The sequence below is a fragment of the Mobula hypostoma genome, chromosome 9 (assembly GCF_963921235.1).
Source record: "Mobula hypostoma chromosome 9, sMobHyp1.1, whole genome shotgun sequence".
NCBI lineage: Eukaryota > Metazoa > Chordata > Chondrichthyes > Myliobatiformes > Myliobatidae > Mobula > Mobula hypostoma.
The window spans coordinates 100,230,307-100,253,270 of record NC_086105.1 but is presented as its reverse complement, the minus strand read 5'-3'; the positions used below and the strand labels follow the sequence as shown (position 1 = coordinate 100,253,270).

Below are 22,964 nucleotides of genomic sequence, written 5' to 3'. Positions count from 1 at the left end.
CTGTCCATATATCTATCCAATTTAACTTTAAATGACAATATCGAACCTGCCTCAACCACTTCTGCTCGAAGCTCATTCCACACAGCTACCACTCTCTGAGTAAAGAAGTTCCCCCTCATGTTACCCCTAAACGTTTGCCCTTTAACTCTCAACTCATGTCCTCTTATTTGAATCTCCCCCACTCTCAGTGGAAAAAGCCTATCCACGTCAACTCTATCTATCCCCTCATAATTTTAAATACCTCTATCAAGTCCCCCCTCAACCTTCTACGTTCCAGAGAATAAAGACCCAACTTGTTCAACATTTCTCTGTAACTTAGGTGATGAAACCCAGGAAACATTCTAGTAAACCTTCTCTGTACTCTCTCCAATTACTGTAGGTTTCGTGGTGAGTTTCCAGCTCAATGGCTAGAAATTCTGTTGTATGTCACAACATTTTTGTCTGCTGTGTGAGAAAAAATTCTCACAGAATCATTTGTTTAACCTTATTGCATACTTTGCGAGGGTTGCACGCTCTGGTTCCAGCGGTTGTGGGTTCACACCGTGAACTCAGTGAGTGTAGTTTCACACTTGGGTTCTGGCAGTTGTGGATTCACACCCTGGGATCGGTGAGCGTGGCCTCAGACCCTGAGCTTGGAGTGTGTGGACTCGCAGTCTGGCTCCAGCAGTTGTGGATTCAAACCCTGGGATCAGTGAATTTTACCCCTTCAGTTCAATGAGTGTGGACTCACACTCGGGACTCAGAAACTGTGGATTCAGGCTCTCAGCTCACCCAGTGTCTCTTCACTCCCTGCATTCGGGACATGTGGGTACATCCCCTCGTGGTGGGTATGTGTTGGCTTTCGCCCTGATGTAAAGTGGATCTTCCCTTTGTCCCATAACGAATTCATTCCCTCATGCGGGTAAGTGTGAATAAGATACAAGTGGTGCTGTTTCCTCACCGCTCTCACTGTTCTCTTGATTATTTGTGACTGCCCTCAGACCGATGCTACGGATGTGTAGTCAGGAAGAAGGTGATATACGTGGAGGAATTAAGAAAGCACATTTCTGATTTTGGTGGGTTTGAAGCGTAACCATTGTACTTTCTGATTTGTTTGTGTGTACGCCATTCTTCCCATTTTCTGTGTTAGTATTTTAAAAGTTTGATGGTCCGGGGGGATTCCCTCCTGCTCTCAGTCCATTATTGGAAATGACTGGTCCTCAGTTTCAGTTCTGCATGTGTGGATGATAAAGGTTTAGTGTGCACAGTCTGAGATTTCTTTGTCCAGTCCAGATTCCCCTGCCTTGAAATTGTCTGTGCCAACTGGACAGGACTTTGCCCTGCACTTTGTGGCCAGTTTGATCATTGGAAAGATACTGAAGATCTCTGAGTCAAGGAGATGAGGGTGAAAACCGGGGAAGAAAATCTGAAAACCATGTTTCCTGAAACAGTATTACTTTTCAGCAGGTACTTCTTACTATTCTGTTAACGCCTGCCTCCCTATGTTACCTATTCACGTTACTCCTGTGTTCATCCTTTTCAGGGTGTTTCTCCATAAACCCTGATCTGCGGCTGCACCTCTTCCACTTCATTCCATTACTCTATCTCAGTGTGTTTATTTTTGTTGTTGTTCATCTTCACCTTTCTGTGTAACACTTTTACCTTGCATTGAGCCGTAGAGGCTTAGAAAAGTACAATGTAGCTTGCTGCACCTATGTGTAGATTTTGTCCTGATTTTAAATCTTAATTTCTGACTTTGTGGAATGACTCTCACTCACTATACTATATGTCTTTCATCATTTATAGAGTCATAGAAAAGTACTGCACAGAAACACGCCCTTTGGCCCATCTACTGTGTGCCAAACCATTTAAGCTGCCTACCCCCATCAACCTGCACCCAGACCATAGCCCGCCATACCCCTCCCATCCATGTAACTGTCCTGGGGAGTGAGGGCTTTACTCTTTGGAGAGAAGGAGGATGAGAGGAGACATGATAGAGGTGTACAAGATAATAAGAGGAATAGATAGAGTGGATAGCCAGCGCCTCTTCCCCAGGGCACCACTGCTCAATACAAGAGGACATGGCTTTAAGGTAAGAGGTGGGAAGTTCAAGGGGGATATTAGAGGAAGGTTTTTTACTCAGAGAGTTGTTGGTGCGTGGAATGCACTGCCTGAGTCAGTGGTGGAGGCAGATACACTAGTGAAGTTTAAGAGACTACTAGACAGGTATATGGAGGAATTTAAGGTGGGGGCTTATATGGGAGGCAGGGTTTGAGGGTCAGCACAACATTGTGGGCTGAAGGGCCTGTACTGTGCTGTACTATTCTATGTTCTATGTTCTAACTTCCCTTAAATGTTGAAATCAAGCTTGCATGAACCACTTGTGCTGGCAGCTCGTGTCACACTCTGAGTGAAGAAGTTTCCCCTCATGTTCCCTTAAACTTTTTCACCTTTCATCCTAATCCATGACCTCTAGTGAAAAAGCCACCTTGCATTTACCCTATTTATACCACTCATAATCTTGTATCCCTATATCAAATATCCTATCAATCTTCTATGTTCCAAAGAATAAAGTCTTAACCTATTCAATCTTTCCTCATAACTCAGGTCGTCCAGTCCCAGCAACATCCTTGTAAATTTTCTCTGTACTCTTTCAACATTATTTACATCTTTTCTGTAGGTAGGTGACCAAAACAGCACACAATACTCCAAATCAGGCCTCACCAACATCTTATACAACTTCAACATAACACCCCGTCTCCTATACTCAGTACTTTGATTCATGAAGGCCATTATTCTAAAAGCTTTCTTTATGACTCTATCAACCTATGCTGCCACTTTCAATTAATTATGGACCTGTATTCCCAGATCCCCTTTTTCCTACCACACTCTTCACTGTCCTACTGTTCACTGTGTAAGACCGCTGTGGTTGGTCCCACCAAAGTACAACACCTCGCCCTTGTCTGCAGTAAATTCCATCTGCCATTTTGCAGTCCATTTTTCCAGCAGGTGCAGATCTCAGTGCAATCTCTGTTAGTCATCCTCACTGTCCACGACACGCCCAATCTTGGTGTCATCCACAAATCTGCTGTTCCAATTAACCATGTTATAATCCAGATCTTTGATGTAGATGACAAATGACAATGGACCCAGCACCAATCCCTATGGCTCTCCACTAGTCACAGGCCACCAGTCAGAAAGACGACCATCTACCATCACTCTCTGCCTTCTTCCAGAAAGCCAATGTCTAATCCAATTCACTACTTCATCCAGAATGCCAATCGACTTAACCTTCCGGACCAACCTCCCATGTGGGATCTTGAATACTCTCTTGTTAAGGTCCATGTAGACATCATCCACTACCTTGTCTTCACAACTTTCCTGGTAACTTTCTTGAAAAACTCTGTAAGATTGGTGAGGTTTGAGTTAGATCAAACATGGTCATATTGCATAATGGTCATGATTGAAGGGCCAAATGGCCTACTCCTACTCACCCTCCTATTTTATTGTGGGTTCTTGGGGGCTCTTATTCAGTTAATGCCCAAACTCACCGATTACTTCTCCACTTCTCTCTTTAATCTTCCTTCTTCCAGTCTTACTGCTCTATAATCTTAGAAGGACTCCAGCCTTTTGGCAAGAGAACTGATTTAAGTAAACATGGTTTACTCTTGTCTTTAATCTGTGTGTTTAAATCTGGTGTGTGCATGTTTGCTGTGTTTAGTGCTTTCTGAAGTTGTCCAAGTTTTACATTCAGAGTTGGTACACTGTATATTAATAACCCGCTGGCTCAGTTGTGATCAGACACTGTATATCAATAACCCGCCAGCTCACTGTGATCAGACACTGTATATCAATAACCCGCCAGCTCAGTTGTGATCAGACACTGTATATCAATAACCCGCCAGCTCACTGTGATCAGACACTGTATATCAATAACCCGCCAGCTCACTGTGATCAGACACTGTATATCAATAACCCACCGGCTCAGTTGTGATCAGACACTGTATATCAATAACCCACCGGCTCAGTTGTGATCAGACACTGTATATCAATAACCCGCCAGCTCACTGTGATCAGACACTGTATATCAATAACCCGCCAGCTCAGTTGTGATCAGACACTGTATATCAATAACCCTCCAGCTCACTGTGATCAGACACTGTATATCAATAACCCACCGGCTCACTGTGATCAGACACTGTATATCAATAACCTGCCAGCTCACTGTGATCAGACATTGTATATCAATAACCCTCCAGCTCACTGTGATCAGACACTGTATATCAATAACCCGCCAGCTCACTGTGATCAGACACTGTATATCAATAACCCGCCAGCTCACTGTGATCAGACACTGTATATCAATAACCCGCCGGCTCACTGTGATCAGACACTGTATATCAATAACCCGCCAGCTCAGTTGTGATCAGACACTGTATATCAATAACCCGCCAGCTCACTGTGATCAGACACCGTCTATCAATAACCCGCCAGCTCACTGTGATAAGACACTGTATATCAATAACCCGCCAGCTCACTGTGATCAGACACCGTATATCAATAACCCGCCGGCTCACTGTGATCAGACACTGTATATCAATAACCCACCGGCTCAGTTGTGATCAGACACTGTATATCAATAACCCGCCAGCTCACTGTGATCAGACACTGTATATCAATAACCCGCCAGCTCACTGTGATCAGACACTGTATATCAATAACCCGCCAGCTCACTGTGATCAGACACTGTATATCAATAACCCGCCAGCTCAGTTGTGATCAGACACTGTATATCAATAACCCGCCAGCTCACTGTGATCAGACACTGTATATCAATAACCCGCCAGCTCACTTGTGATCAGACACTGTATATCAATAACCCCCCGGCTCACTTGTGATCAGACACTGTATATCAATAACCCGCCAGCTCACTTGTGATCAGACACTGTATATCAATAACCCGCCAGCTCACTGTGATCAGACACTGTATATCAATAACCCGCCGGCTCACTGTGATCAGACACTGTATATCAATAACCCGCCGGCTCAGTTGTGATCAGACACTGTATATCAATAACCCGCCAGCTCACTGTGATCAGACACTGTATATCAATAACCCACCAGCTCACTGTGATCAGACACTGTATATCAATAACCCGCCAGCTCACTGTGATCAGACACTGTATACCAATAACCCGCCGGCTCAGTTGTGATCAGACACTGTATATCAATAACCCGCCAGCTCACTGTGATCAGACACTGTATATCAATAACCCGCCAGCTCACTGTGATCAGACACTGTATATCAATAACCCGCCAGCTCACTTGTGATCAGACACTGTATATCAATAACCCGCCGGCTCACTGTGATCAGACACTGTATATCAATAACCCGCCAGCTCAGTTGTGATCAGACACTGTATATCAATAACCCGCCAGCTCACTGTGATCAGACACTGTATATCAATAACCCACCGGCTCACTGTGATCAGACACTGTATATCAATAACCTGCCAGCTCACTGTGATCAGACACTGTATATCAATAACCCGCCAGCTCACTGTGATCAGACACTGTATATCAATAACCCGCCAGCTCACTTGTGATCAGACACTGTATATCAATAACCCGCCAGCTCACTGTGATCAGACACTGTATATCAATAACCCGCCGGCTCACTGTGATCAGACACTGTATATCAATAACCCGCCAGCTCAGTTGTGATCAGACACTGTATATCAATAACCCGCCAGCTCACTGTGATCAGACACTGTATATCAATAACCCGCCAGCTCACTGTGATCAGACACTGTATATCAATAACCCGCCAGCTCACTGTGATCAGACACTGTATATCAATAACCCGCCGGCTCACTGTGATCAGACACTGTATATCAATAACCCACCGGCTCAGTTGTGATCAGACACTGTATATCAATAACCCGCCAGCTCACTGTGATCAGACACTGTATATCAATAACCCGCCAGCTCAGTTGTGATCAGACACTGTATATCAATAACCCGCCAGCTCACTGTGATCAGACACTGTATATCAATAACCCGCCAGCTCAGTTGTGATCAGACACTGTATATCAATAACCCGCCAGCTCACTGTGATCAGACACTGTATATCAATAACCCACCGGCTCAGTTGTGATCAGACACTGTATATCAATAACCCGCCAGCTCAGTTGTGATCAGACGCTGTATATCAATAACCCGCCAGCTCACTGTGATCAGACACTGTATATCAATAACCCGCCGGCTCACTGTGATCAGACACTGTATATCAATAACCCGCCAGCTCACTTGTGATCAGACACTGTATATCAATAACCCGCCAGCTCACTGTGATCAGACACTGTATATCAATAACCCGCCAGCTCACTGTGATCAGACACTGTATATCAATAACCCGCCGGCTCACTGTGATCAGACACTGTATATCAATAACCCACCGGCTCAGTTGTGATCAGACACTGTATATCAATAACCCGCCAGCTCACTGTGATCAGACACTGTATATCAATAACCCGCCAGCTCACTGTGATCAGACACTGTATATCAATAACCCGCCAGCTCAGTTGTGATCAGACACTGTATATCAATAACCCGCCAGCTCACTGTGATCAGACACTGTATATCAATAACCCGCCAGCTCAGTTGTGATCAGACACTGTATATCAATAACCCGCCATCTCAGTTGTGATCAGACACTATATATCAATAACCCGCCGGCTCACTGTGATCAGACACTGTATATCAATAACCCGCCGGCTCACTTGTGATCAGACACTGTATATCAATAACCCACCAGCTCAGTTGTGATCAGACACTGTATATCAATAACCCACCAGCTCACTGTGATCAGACACTGTATATCAATAACCCGCCGGCTCACTGTGATCAGACACTGTATACCAATAACCCGCCGGCTCAGTTGTGATCAGACACTGTATATCAATAACCCGCCAGCTCACTGTGATCAGACACCGTATATCAATAACCCACCAGCTCACTGTGATCAGACACTGTATATCAATAACCCGCCAGCTCACTGTGATCAGACACTGTATATCAATAACCCGGCGGCTCAGTTGTGATCAGACACTGTATATCAATAACCCGCCGGCTCACTGTGATCAGACACTGTATATCAATAACCCGCCAGCTCACTGTGATCAGACACTGTATATCAATAACCCGCCAGCTCACTGTGATCAGACACTGTATATCAATAACCCGCCGGCTCACTGTGATCAGACACTGTATATCAATAACCCGCCAGCTCACTGTGATCAGACACTGTATATCAATAACCCGCCAGCTCACTGTGATCAGACACTGTATATCAATAACCCGCCAGCTCACTGTGATCAGACACTGTATATCAATAACCCGCCAGCTCACTGTGATCAGACACTGTATATCAATAACCCGCCAGCTCACTGTGATCAGACACTGTATATCAATAACCCGCCAGCTCACTGTGATCAGACACTGTATATCAATAACCCGCCAGCTCAGTTGTGATCAGACACTGTATATCAATAACCCGCCAGCTCACTGTGATCAGACACTGTATATCAATAACCCGCCAGCTCACTGTGATCAGACACTGTATATCAATAACCCGCCAGCTCACTGTGATCAGACACTGTATATCAATAACCCGCCAGCTCAGTTGTGATCAGACACTGTATATCAATAACCCGCCAGCTCACTGTGATCAGACACTGTATATCAATAACCCACCGGCTCTGTTGTGATCAGACACTGTATATCAATAACCCACCGGCTCTGTTGTGATCAGACACTGTATATCAATAACCCGCCAGCTCACTATGATCAGACACTGTATATCAATAACCCGCCAGCTCACTGTGATCAGACACTGTATATCAATAACCCACCAGCTCACTGTGATCAGACACTGTATATCAATAACCCGCCGGCTCTGTTGTGATCAGACACTGTATATCAATAACCCACCGGCTCTGTTGTGATCAGACACTGTATATCAATAACCCACCAGCTCACTGTGATCAGACACTGTATATCAATAACCCACCGGCTCAGTTGTGATCAGACACTGTATATCAATAACCCGCTGGCTCAGTTGTGATCAGACACTGTATATCAATAACCCGCCAGCTCACTGTGATCAGACACTGTATATCAATAACCCACCAGCTCACTGTGATCAGACACTGTATATCAATAACCCACCGGCTCAGTTGTGATCAGACACTGTATATCAATAACCCGCCAGCTCACTGTGATCAGACACTGTATATCAATAACCCGCCAGCTCACTGTGATCAGACACTGTATATCAATAACCCGCCAGCTCACTGTGATCAGACACTGTATATCAATAACCCGCCAGCTCACTGTGATCAGACACTGTATATCAATAACCCGCCAGCTCACTGTGATCAGACACTGTATATCAATAACCCGCCGGCTCACTGTGATCAGACACTGTATATCAATAACCCGCCAGCTCAGTTGTGATCAGACGCTGTATATCAATAACCCGCCAGCTCACTGTGATCAGACACCGTCTATCAATAACCCGCCAGCTCACTGTGATCAGACACTGTATATCAATAACCCGCCAGCTCACTGTGATCAGACACTGTATATCAATAACCCGCCGGCTCACTGTGATCAGACACTGTATATCAATAACCCACCGGCTCAGTTGTGATCAGACACTGTATATCAATAACCCGCCAGCTCACTGTGATCAGACACTGTATATCAATAACCCGCCAGCTCAGTTGTGATCAGACACTGTATATCAATAACCCGCCAGCTCACTGTGATCAGACACTGTATATCAATAACCCGCCAGCTCAGTTGTGATCAGACACTGTATATCAATAACCCGCCAGCTCACTGTGATCAGACACTGTATATCAATAACCCACCGGCTCACTGTGATCAGACACCGTATATCAATAACCCACCAGCTCAGTTGTGATCAGACACTGTATATCAATAACCCGCCAGCTCACTGTGATCAGACACTGTATATCAATAACCCGCCAGCTCACTTGTGATCAGACACTGTATATCAATAACCCACCGGCTCTGTTGTGATCAGACACTGTATATCAATAACCCGCCAGCTCACTATGATCAGACACTGTATATCAATAACCCGCCAGCTCACTGTGATCAGACACTGTATATCAATAACCCACCAGCTCACTGTGATCAGACACTGTATATCAATAACCCGCCGGCTCTGTTGTGATCAGACACTGTATATCAATAACCCACCGGCTCTGTTGTGATCAGACACTGTATATCAATAACCCACCAGCTCACTGTCATCAGACACTGTATATCAATAACCCACCGGCTCAGTTGTGATCAGACACTGTATATCAATAACCCGCTGGCTCAGTTGTGATCAGACACTGTATATCAATAACCCGCCAGCTCACTGTGATCAGACACCGTATATCAATAACCCACCAGCTCACTGTGATCAGACACTGTATATCAATAACCCACCGGCTCAGTTGTGATCAGACACTGTATATCAATAACCCGCCAGCTCACTGTGATCAGGCACTGTATATCAATAACCCGCCATCTCAGTTGTGATCAGACACTGTATATCAATAACCCTCCAGCTCACTGTGATCAGACACTGTATATCAATAACCCACCGGCTCACTGTGATCAGACACTGTATATCAATAACCTGCCAGCTCACTGTGATCAGACATTGTATATCAATAACCCTCCAGCTCTCTGTGATCAGACACTGTATATCAATAACCCGCCAGCTCACTGTGATCAGACACTGTATATCAATAACCCGCCAGCTCACTGTGATCAGACACTGTATATCAATAACCCGCCAGCTCAGTTGTGATCAGACACTGTATATCAATAACCCGCCAGCTCACTGTGATCAGACACCGTATATCAATAACCCGCCAGCTCACTGTGATCAGACACTGTATATCAATAACCCGCCAGCTCACTGTGATCAGACACTGTATATCAATAACCCGCCGGCTCACTGTGATCAGACACTGTATATCAATAACCCACCGGCTCAGTTGTGATCAGACACTGTATATCAATAACCCGCCAGCTCACTGTGATCAGACACTGTATATCAATAACCCGCCAGCTCACTGTGATCAGACACTGTATATCAATAACCCGCCGGCTCAGTTGTGATCAGACACTGTATATCAATAACCCGCCGGCTCTGTTGTGATCAGACACTGTATATCAATAACCCGCCAGCTCACTGTGATCAGACACTGTATATCAATAACCCGCCAGCTCAGTTGTGATCAGACACTGTATATCAATAACCCGCCAGCTCAGTTGTGATCAGACACTGTATATCAATAACCCGCCAGCTCACTGTGATCAGACACTGTATATCAATAACCCGCCAGCTCACTGTGATCAGACACTGTATACCAATAACCCGCCGGCTCAGTTGTGATCAGACACTGTATATCAATAACCCGCCAGCTCACTGTGATCAGACACTGTATATCAATAACCCGCCGGCTCACTGTGATCAGACACTGTATATCAATAACCCGCCAGCTCACTGTGATCAGACACTGTATATCAATAACCCGCCAGCTCACTGTGATCAGACACTGTATATCAATAACCCGCCAGCTCACTGTGATCAGACACTGTATATCAATAACCCACCGGCTCTGTTGTGATCAGACACTGTATATCAATAACCCGCCAGCTCACTGTGATCAGACACTGTATATCAATAACCCGCCAGCTCACTGTGATCAGACACTGTATATCAATAACCCACCAGCTCACTGTGATCAGACACTGTATATCAATAACCCGCCGGCTCTGTTGTGATCAGACACTGTATATCAATAACCCACCGGCTCTGTTGTGATCAGACACTGTATATCAATAACCCACCAGCTCACTGTCATCAGACACTGTATATCAATAACCCACCGGCTCAGTTGTGATCAGACACTGTATATCAATAACCCGCTGGCTCAGTTGTGATCAGACACTGTATATCAATAACCCGCCAGCTCACTGTGATCAGACACCGTATATCAATAACCCACCAGCTCACTGTGATCAGACACTGTATATCAATAACCCACCGGCTCAGTTGTGATCAGACACTGTATATCAATAACCCGCCAGCTCACTGTGATCAGACACTGTATATCAATAACCCGCCAGCTCAGTTGTGATCAGACACTGTATATCAATAACCCGCCAGCTCACTGTGATCAGACACTGTATATCAATAACCCACCGGCTCACTGTGATCAGACACTGTATATCAATAACCTGCCAGCTCACTGTGATCAGACACTGTATATCAATAACCCGCCAGCTCACTGTGATCAGACACTGTATATCAATAACCCGCCAGCTCACTGTGATCAGACACTGTATATCAATAACCCGCCAGCTCACTGTGATCAGACACTGTATATCAATAACCCGCCAGCTCAGTTGTGATCAGACACTGTATATCAATAACCCGCCAGCTCACTGTGATCAGACACTGTATATCAATAACCCGCCAGCTCACTGTGATCAGACACTGTATATCAATAACCCGCCAGCTCACTGTGATCAGACACTGTATATCAATAACCCGCCGGCTCACTGTGATCAGACACTGTATATCAATAACCCACCGGCTCAGTTGTGATCAGACACTGTATATCAATAACCCGCCAGCTCACTGTGATCAGACACTGTATATCAATAACCCGCCAGCTCACTGTGATCAGACACTGTATATCAATAACCCACCGGCTCTGTTGTGATCAGACACTGTATATCAATAACCCACCGGCTCTGTTGTGATCAGACACTGTATATCAATAACCCACCAGCTCACTGTGATCAGACACTGTATATCAATAACCCACCGGCTCAGTTGTGATCAGACACTGTATATCAATAACCCGCTGGCTCAGTTGTGATCAGACACTGTATATCAATAACCCGCCAGCTCACTGTGATCAGACACTGTATATCAATAACCCACCAGCTCACTGTGATCAGACACTGTATATCAATAACCCACCGGCTCAGTTGTGATCAGACACTGTATATCAATAACCCGCCAGCTCACTGTGATCAGACACTGTATATCAATAACCCACCGGCTCACTGTGATCAGACACTGTATATCAATAACCTGCCAGCTCACTGTGATCAGACATTGTATATCAATAACCCTCCAGCTCACTGTGATCAGACACTGTATATCAATAACCCGCCAGCTCACTGTGATCAGACACTGTATATCAATAACCCGCCAGCTCACTGTGATCAGACACTGTATATCAATAACCCGCCGGCTCACTGTGATCAGACACTGTATATCAATAACCCGCCAGCTCAGTTGTGATCAGACGCTGTATATCAATAACCCGCCAGCTCACTGTGATCAGACACCGTCTATCAATAACCCGCCAGCTCACTGTGATCAGACACTGTATATCAATAACCCGCCAGCTCACTGTGATCAGACACCGTATATCAATAACCCGCCGGCTCACTGTGATCAGACACTGTATATCAATAACCCACCGGCTCAGTTGTGATCAGACACTGTATATCAATAACCCGCCAGCTCACTGTGATCAGACACTGTATATCAATAACCCGCCAGCTCACTGTGATCAGACACTGTATATCAATAACCCGCCAGCTCAGTTGTGATCAGACACTGTATATCAATAACCCGCCAGCTCACTGTGATCAGACACTGTATATCAATAACCCGCCAGCTCAGTTGTGATCAGACACTGTATATCAATAACCCGCCAGCTCACTGTGATCAGACACTGTATATCAATAACCCGCCAGCTCACTGTGATCAGACACTGTATATCAATATCCCGCCGGCTCAGTTGTGATCAGACACTGTATATCAATAACCCGCCGGCTCACTGTGATCAGACACTGTATATCAATAACCCACCAGCTCACTGTGATCAGACACTGTATATCAATAACCCGCCGGCTCACTGTGATCAGACACTGTATACCAATAACCCGCCGGCTCAGTTGTGATCAGACACTGTATATCAATAACCCGCCAGCTCACTGTGATCAGACACCGTCTATCAATAACACGCCAGCTCACTGTGATAAGACACTCTATATCAATAACCCGCCAGCTCACTGTGATCAGACACTGTATATCAATAACCCGGCGGCTCAGTTGTGATCAGACACTGTATATCAATAACCCGCCGGCTCACTGTGATCAGACACTGTATATCAATAACCCGCCAGCTCACTGTGATCAGACACTGTATATCAATAACCCGCCAGCTCACTGTGATCAGACACTGTATATCAATAACCCGCCGGCTCACTGTGATCAGACACTGTATATCAATAACCCGCCGGCTCACTTGTGATCAGACACTGTATATCAATAACCCGCCAGCTCACTGTGATCAGACACTGTATATCAATAACCCGCCAGCTCACTGTGATCAGACACTGTATATCAATAACCCGCCAGCTCACTGTGATCAGACACCGTATATCAATAACCCGCCGGCTCACTGTGATCAGACACTGTATATCAATAACCCACCGGCTCAGTTGTGATCAGACACTGTATATCAATAACCCGCCAGCTCACTGTGATCAGACACTGTATATCAATAACCCGCCAGCTCAGTTGTGATCAGACACTGTATATCAATAACCCGCCAGCTCACTGTGATCAGACACTGTATATCAATAACCCGCCAGCTCACTTGTGATCAGACACTGTATATCAATAACCCGCCAGCTCACTGTGATCAGACACTGTATATCAATAACCCACCGGCTCACTGTGATCAGACACCGTATATCAATAACCCACCAGCTCAGTTGTGATCAGACACTGTATATCAATAACCCGCCAGCTCACTGTGATCAGACACTGTATATCAATAACCCGCCAGCTCACTTGTGATCAGACACTGTATATCAATAACCCACCGGCTCTGTTGTGATCAGACACTGTATATCAATAACCCGCCAGCTCACTGTGATCAGACACTGTATATCAATAACCCGCCAGCTCACTGTGATCAGACACTGTATATCAATAACCCACCAGCTCACTGTGATCAGACACTGTATATCAATAACCCGCCGGCTCTGTTGTGATCAGACACTGTATATCAATAACCCACCGGCTCTGTTGTGATCAGACACTGTATATCAATAACCCACCAGCTCACTGTCATCAGACACTGTATATCAATAACCCACCGGCTCAGTTGTGATCAGACACTGTATATCAATAACCCGCTGGCTCAGTTGTGATCAGACACTGTATATCAATAACCCGCCAGCTCACTGTGATCAGACACCGTATATCAATAACCCACCAGCTCACTGTGATCAGACACTGTATATCAATAACCCACCGGCTCAGTTGTGATCAGACACTGTATATCAATAACCCGCCAGCTCACTGTGATCAGGCACTGTATATCAATAACCCGCCATCTCAGTTGTGATCAGACACTGTATATCAATAACCCTCCAGCTCACTGTGATCAGACACTGTATATCAATAACCCACCGGCTCACTGTGATCAGACACTGTATATCAATAACCTGCCAGCTCACTGTGATCAGACATTGTATATCAATAACCCTCCAGCTCACTGTGATCAGACACTGTCTATCAATAACACGCCAGCTCACTGTGATAAGACACTCTATATCAATAACCCGCCAGCTCACTGTGATCAGACACTGTATATCAATAACCCGCCAGCTCAGTTGTGATCAGACACTGTATATCAATAACCCGCCAGCTCACTGTGATCAGACACCGTATATCAATAACCCGCCAGCTCACTGTGATCAGACACTGTATATCAATAACCCGCCAGCTCACTGTCATCAGACACCGTATATCAATAACCCGCCGGCTCACTGTGATCAGACACTGTATATCAATAACCCACCGGCTCAGTTGTGATCAGACACTGTATATCAATAACCCGCCAGCTCACTGTGATCAGACACTGTATATCAATAACCCGCCAGCTCACTGTGATCAGACACTGTATATCAATAACCCACCGGCTCTGTTGTGATCAGACACTGTATATCAATAACCCACCGGCTCTGTTGTGATCAGACACTGTATATCAATAACCCACCAGCTCACTGTGATCAGACACTGTATATCAATAACCCACCGGCTCAGTTGTGATCAGACACTGTATATCAATAACCCGCTGGCTCAGTTGTGATCAGACACTGTATATCAATAACCCGCCAGCTCACTGTGATCAGACACCGTATATCAATAACCCACCAGCTCACTGTGATCAGACACTGTATATCAATAACCCACCGGCTCAGTTGTGATCAGACACTGTATATCAATAACCCTCCAGCTCACTGTGATCAGACACTGTATATCAATAACCCACCGGCTCACTGTGATCAGACACTGTATATCAATAACCTGCCAGCTCACTGTGATCAGACACTGTATATCAATAACCCTCCAGCTCTCTGTGATCAGACACTGTATATCAATAACCCGCCAGCTCACTGTGATCAGACACTGTATATCAATAACCCGCCAGCTCACTGTGATCAGACACTGTATATCAATAACCCGCCGGCTCACTGTGATCAGACACTGTATATCAATAACCCGCCAGCTCAGTTGTGATCAGACACTGTATATCAATAACCCGCCAGCTCACTGTGATCAGACACCGTCTATCAATAACCCGCCAGCTCACTGTGATCAGACACTGTATATCAATAACCCGCCAGCTCACTGTGATCAGACACCGTATATCAATAACCCGCCGGCTCACTGTGATCAGACACTGTATATCAATAACCCACCGGCTCAGTTGTGATCAGACACTGTATATCAATAACCCGCCAGCTCACTGTGATCAGACACTGTATATCAATAACCCGCCAGCTCAGTTGTGATCAGACACTGTATATCAATAACCCGCCATCTCAGTTGTGATCAGACACTGTATATCAATAACCCGCCAGCTCACTGTGATCAGACACTGTATATCAATAACCCGCCAGCTCAGTTGTGATCAGACACTGTATATCAATAACCCGCCAGCTCACTGTGATCAGACACTGTATATCAATAACCCGCCAGCTCACTGTGATCAGACACTGTATATCAATAACCCGCCGGCTCAGTTGTGATCAGACACTGTATATCAATAACCCGCCGGCTCACTGTGATCAGACACTGTATATCAATAACCCACCAGCTCACTGTGATCAGACACTGTATATCAATAACCCGCCGGCTCACTGTGATCAGACACTGTATACCAATAACCCGCCGGCTCAGTTGTGATCAGACACTGTATATCAATAACCCGCCAGCTCACTGTGATCAGACACCGTCTATTCATAACCCACCAGCTCACTGTGATAAGACACTCTATATCAAAAACCCGCCAGCTCACTGTGATCAGACACTGTATATCAATAACCCGGCGGCTCAGTTGTGATCAGACACTGTATATCAATAACCCGCCGGCTCACTGTGATCAGACACTGTATATCAATAACCCGCCAGCTCACTGTGATCAGACACTGTATATCAATAACCCGCCAGCTCACTGTGATCAGACACTGTATATCAATAACCCACCGGCTCACTGTGATCAGACACTGTATATCAATAACCCGCCGGCTCACTGTGATCAGACACTGTATATCAATAACCCGCCAGCTCACTGTGATCAGACACCGTATATCAATAACCCGCCAGCTCACTGTGATCAGACACTGTATATCAATAACCCGCCGGCTCAGTTGTGATCAGACACTGTATATCAATAACCCGCCAGCTCACTGTGATCAGACACTGTATATCAATAACCCGCCAGCTCACTGTGATCAGACACTGTATATCAATAACCCGCCGGCTCACTGTGATCAGACACTGTATATCAATAACCCGCCAGCTCAGTTGTGATCAGACACTGTATATCAATAACCCGCCAGCTCACTGTGATCAGACACTGTATATCAATAACCCACCGGCTCTGTTGTGATCAGACACTGTATATCAATAACCCACCGGCTCTGTTGTGATCAGACACTGTATATCAATAACCCGCCAGCTCACTATGATCAGACACTGTATATCAATAACCCGCCAGCTCACTGTGATCAGACACTGTATATCAATAACCCACCAGCTCACTGTGATCAGACACTGTATATCAATAACCCGCCGGCTCTGTTGTGATCAGACACTGTATATCAATAACCCACCGGCTCTGTTGTGATCAGACACTGTATATCAATAACCCACCAGCTCACTGTCATCAGACACTGTATATCAATAACCCACCGGCTCAGTTGTGATCAGACACTGTATATCAATAACCCGCTGGCTCAGTTGTGATCAGACACTGTATATCAATAACCCGCCAGCTCACTGTGATCAGACACCGTATATCAATAACCCACCAGCTCACTGTGATCAGACACTGTATATCAATAACCCACCGGCTCAGCTGTGATCAGACACTGTATATCAATAACCCGCCAGCTCACTGTGATCAGGCACTGTATATCAATAACCCGCCATCTCAGTTGTGATCAGACACTGTATATCAATAACCCTCCAGCTCACTGTGATCAGACACTGTATATCAATAACCCACCGGCTCACTGTGATCAGACACTGTATATCAATAACCTGCCAGCTCACTGTGATCAGACATTGTATATCAATAACCCTCCAGCTCTCTGTGATCAGACACTGTATATCAATAACCCGCCAGCTCACTGTGATCAGACACTGTATATCAATAACCCGCCAGCTCACTGTGATCAGACACTGTATATCAATAACCCGCCGGCTCACTGTGATCAGACACTGTATATCAATAACCCGCCAGCTCAGTTGTGATCAGACGCTGTATATCAATAACCCGCCAGCTCACTGTGATCAGACACCGTCTATCAATAACCCGCCAGCTCACTGTGATAAGACACTGTATATCAATAACCCGCCAGCTCACTGTGATCAGACACCGTATATCAATAACCCGCCGGCTCACTGTGATCAGACACTGTATATCAATAACCCACCGGCTCAGTTGTGATCAGACACTGTATATCAATAACCCGCCAGCTCACTGTGATCAGACACTGTATATCAATAACCCGCCAGCTCAGTTGTGATCAGACACTGTATATCAATAACCCGCCAGCTCACTGTGATCAGACACTGTATATCAATAACCCGCCAGCTCAGTTGTGATCAGACACTGTATATCAATAACCCGCCAGCTCACTGTGATCAGACACTGTATATCAATAACCCACCGGCTCAGTTGTGATCAGACACTGTATATCAATAACCCGCCAGCTCAGTTGTGATCAGACACTGTATATCAATAACCCGCCAGCTCACTGTGATCAGACACTGTATATCAATAACCCGCCAGCTCACTGTGATAAGACACTGTATATCAATAACCCGCCAGCTCACTGTGATCAGACACTGTATATCAATAACCCGCCGGCTCACTGTGATCAGACACTGTATATCAATAACCCACCGGCTCAGTTGTGATCAGACACTGTATATCAATAACCCGCCAGCTCACTGTGATCAGACACTGTATATCAATAACCCGCCAGCTCACTTGTGATCAGACACTGTATATCAATAACCCGCCAGCTCAGTTGTGATCAGACACTGTATATCAATAACCCGCCAGCTCACTGTGATCAGACACTGTATATCAATAACCCGCCAGCTCAGTTGTGATCAGACACTGTATATCAATAACCCGCCAGCTCACTGTGATCAGACACTGTATATCAATAACCCGCCAGCTCACTGTGATCAGACACTGTATATCAATAACCCGCCGGCTCACTGTGATCAGACACTGTATATCAATAACCCGCCGGCTCACTGTGATCAGACACTGTATATCAATAACCCACCAGCTCACTGTGATCAGACACTGTATATCAATAACCCGCCGGCTCACTGTGATCAGACACTGTATACCAATAACCCGCCGGCTCAGTTGTGATCAGACACTGTATATCAATAACCCGCCAGCTCACTGTGATCAGACACCGTCTATTCATAACCCACCAGCTCACTGTGATAAGACACTCTATATCAAAAACCCGCCAGCTCACTGTGATCAGACACTGTATATCAATAACCCGGCGGCTCAGTTGTGATCAGACACTGTATATCAATAACCCGCCGGCTCACTGTGATCAGACACTGTATATCAATAACCCGCCAGCTCACTGTGATCAGACACTGTATATCAATAACCCGCCAGCTCACTGTAATCAGACTGTATATCAATAACCCACCGGCTCACTGTGATAAGACACTTTATATTAATAACCCGCCGGCTCACTGTGATCAGACACTGTATATCAATAACCCGCCAGCTCACTGTGATCAGACACCGTCTATCAATAACCCGCCAGCTCACTGTGATCAGACACTTTATATCAATAACCCGCCAGCTCACTGTGATCAGACACTGTATATCAATAACCCGCCATCTCAGTTGTGATCAGACACTGTATATCAATAACCCACCGGCTCACTGTGATCAGACACCGTATATCAATAACCCACCAGCTCAGTTGTGATCAGACACCGTATATCAATAACCCGCCAGCTCACTGTGATAAGACACTCTATATCAATAACCCACCGGCTCTGTTGTGATCAGACACTGTATATCAATAACCCACCGGCTCTGTTGTGATCAGACACTGTATATCAATAACCCGCCAGCTCACTATGATCAGACACTGTATATCAATAACCCGCCAGCTCACTGTGATCAGACACTGTATATCAATAACCCACCAGCTCACTGTGATCAGACACTGTATATCAATAACCCGCCGGCTCTGTTGTGATCAGACACTGTATATCAATAACCCACCGGCTCTGTTGTGATCAGACACTGTATATCAATAACCCACCAGCTCACTGTCATCAGACACTGTATATCAATAACCCACCGGCTCAGTTGTGATCAGACACTGTATATCAATAACCCGCTGGCTCAGTTGTGATCAGACACTGTATATCAATAACCCGCCAGCTCACTGTGATCAGACACCGTATATCAATAACCCACCAGCTCACTGTGATCAGACACTGTATATCAATAACCCACCGGCTCAGTTGTGATCAGACACTGTATATCAATAACCCGCCAGCTCACTGTGATCAGGCACTGTATATCAATAACCCGCCATCTCAGTTGTGATCAGACACTGTATATCAATAACCCTCCAGCTCACTGTGATCAGACACTGTATATCAATAACCCACCGGCTCACTGTGATCAGACACTGTATATCAATAACCTGCCAGCTCACTGTGATCAGACATTGTATATCAATAACCCTCCAGCTCACTGTGATCAGACACTGTATATCAATAACCCGCCAGCTCACTGTGATCAGACACTGTATATCAATAACCCGCCAGCTCACTGTGATCAGACACTGTATATCAATAACCCGCCGGCTCACTGTGATCAGACACTGTATATCAATAACCCGCCAGCTCAGTTGTGATCAGACGCTGTATATCAATAACCCGCCAGCTCACTGTGATCAGACACCGTCTATCAATAACCCGCCAGCTCACTGTGATAAGACACTGTATATCAATAACCCGCCAGCTCACTGTGATCAGACACCGTATATCAATAACCCGCCGGCTCACTGTGATCAGACACTGTATATCAATAACCCACCGGCTCAGTTGTGATCAGACACTGTATATCAATAACCCGCCAGCTCACTGTGATCAGACACTGTATATCAATAACCCGCCAGCTCAGTTGTGATCAGACACTGTATATCAATAACCCGCCAGCTCACTGTGATCAGACACTGTATATCAATAACCCGCCAGCTCAGTTGTGATCAGACACTGTATATCAATAACCCGCCAGCTCACTGTGATCAGACACTGTATATCAATAACCCACCGGCTCACTGTGATCAGACACCGTATATCAATAACCCACCAGCTCAGTTGTGATCAGACACTGTATATCAATAACCCGCCAGCTCACTGTGATCAGACACTGTATATCAATAACCCGCCAGCTCACTGTGATCAGACACTGTATATCAATAACCCGCCGGCTCACTGTGATCAGACACTGTATATCAATAACCCGCCGGCTCACTGTGATCAGACACTGTATATCAATAACCCACCAGCTCACTGTGATCAGACACTGTATATCAATAACCCGCCGGCTCACTGTGATCAGACACTGTATACCAATAACCCGCCGGCTCAGTTGTGATCAGACACTGTATATCAATAACCCGCCAGCTCACTGTGATCAGACACGGTCTATTCATAACCCACCAGCTCACTGTGATAAGACACTCTATATCAATAACCCGCCAGCTCACTTGTGATCAGACACTGTATATCAATAACCCGCCAGCTCACTGTGATCAGACACTGTATATCAATAACCCGCCAGCTCACTGTGATCAGACACTGTATATCAATAACCCGCCATCTCAGTTGTGATCAGACACTGTATATCAATAACCCGCCGGCTCACTGTGATCAGACACTGTATATCAATAACCCGCCAGCTCACTGTGATCAGACACTGTATATCAATAACCCACCGGCTCTGTTGTGATCAGACACTGTATATCAATGACCCACCGGTTCTGTTGTGATCAGGCACTGTATATCAATAACCCGCCAGCTCACTGTGATCAGACACTGTATATCAATAACCCGCCAGCTCAATTGTGATCAGACACTGTATATCAATAACCCGCCATCTCAGTTGTGATCAGACACTATATATCAATAACCCGCCGGCTCACTGTGATCAGACACTGTATATCAATAACCCGCCAGCTCACTGTGATCAGACACTGTATATAAATAACCCGCCAGCTCACTGTGATCAGACACTGTATATCAATAACCCACCAGCTCTGTTGTGATCAGACACTGTATATCAATGACCCACCGGCTCTGTTGTGATCAGGCACTGTATATCAATAACCCACCGGCTCACTGTGATCAGACACTGTATATCAATAACCTGCCAACTCACTGTGATCAGACATTGTATATCAATAACCCGCCAGCTCACTGTGATCAGACACTGTATATCAATATCCCGCCGGCTCAGTTGTGATCAGACACTGTATATCAATAACCCGCCAGCTCACTGTGATCAGACACTGTATATCAATAACCCGCCAGCTCACTGTGATCAGACACTGTATATCAATAACCCGCCGGCTCACTTGTGATCAGACACTGTATATCAATAACCCGCCAGCTCACTGTGATCAGACACTGTATATCAATAACCCGCCAGCTCAGTTGTGATCAGACACTGTATATCAATAACCCGCCAGCTCACTGTGATCAGACACTGTATATCAATAACCCACCGGCTCTGTTGTGATCAGACACTGTATATCAATAACCCACCGGCTCTGTTGTGATCAGACACTGTATATCAATAACCCGCCAGCTCACTATGATCAGACACTGTATATCAATAACCCGCCAGCTCACTGTGATCAGACACTGTATATCAATAACCCACCAGCTCACTGTGATCAGACACTGTATATCAATAACCCGCCGGCTCTGTTGTGATCAGACACTGTATATCAATAACCCACCGGCTCTGTTGTGATCAGACACTGTATATCAATAACCCACCAGCTCACTGTCATCAGACACTGTATATCAATAACCCACCGGCTCAGTTGTGATCAGACACTGTATATCAATAACCCGCTGGCTCAGTTGTGATCAGACACTGTATATCAATAACCCGCCAGCTCACTGTGATCAGACACCGTATATCAATAACCCACCAGCTCACTGTGATCAGACACTGTATATCAATAACCCACCGGCTCAG

The 22,964-nt window shown here is 45.6% G+C and overlaps 1 protein-coding gene across 1 annotated transcript in view; it reads left to right on the top strand.

Moving 5' to 3' along the window:
• Positions 1 to 22,964, top strand: part of myo15aa (myosin XVAa) — a 215,240-nt gene that overhangs the window by 115,686 nt on the left and 76,590 nt on the right. Inside the window, exon 46 of the mRNA XM_063059557.1 lies at positions 981 to 1,055. Coding sequence (XP_062915627.1) covers positions 981 to 1,055 — 75 coding nt within the window. The remainder of the gene's footprint in view (positions 1 to 980; positions 1,056 to 22,964) is intronic.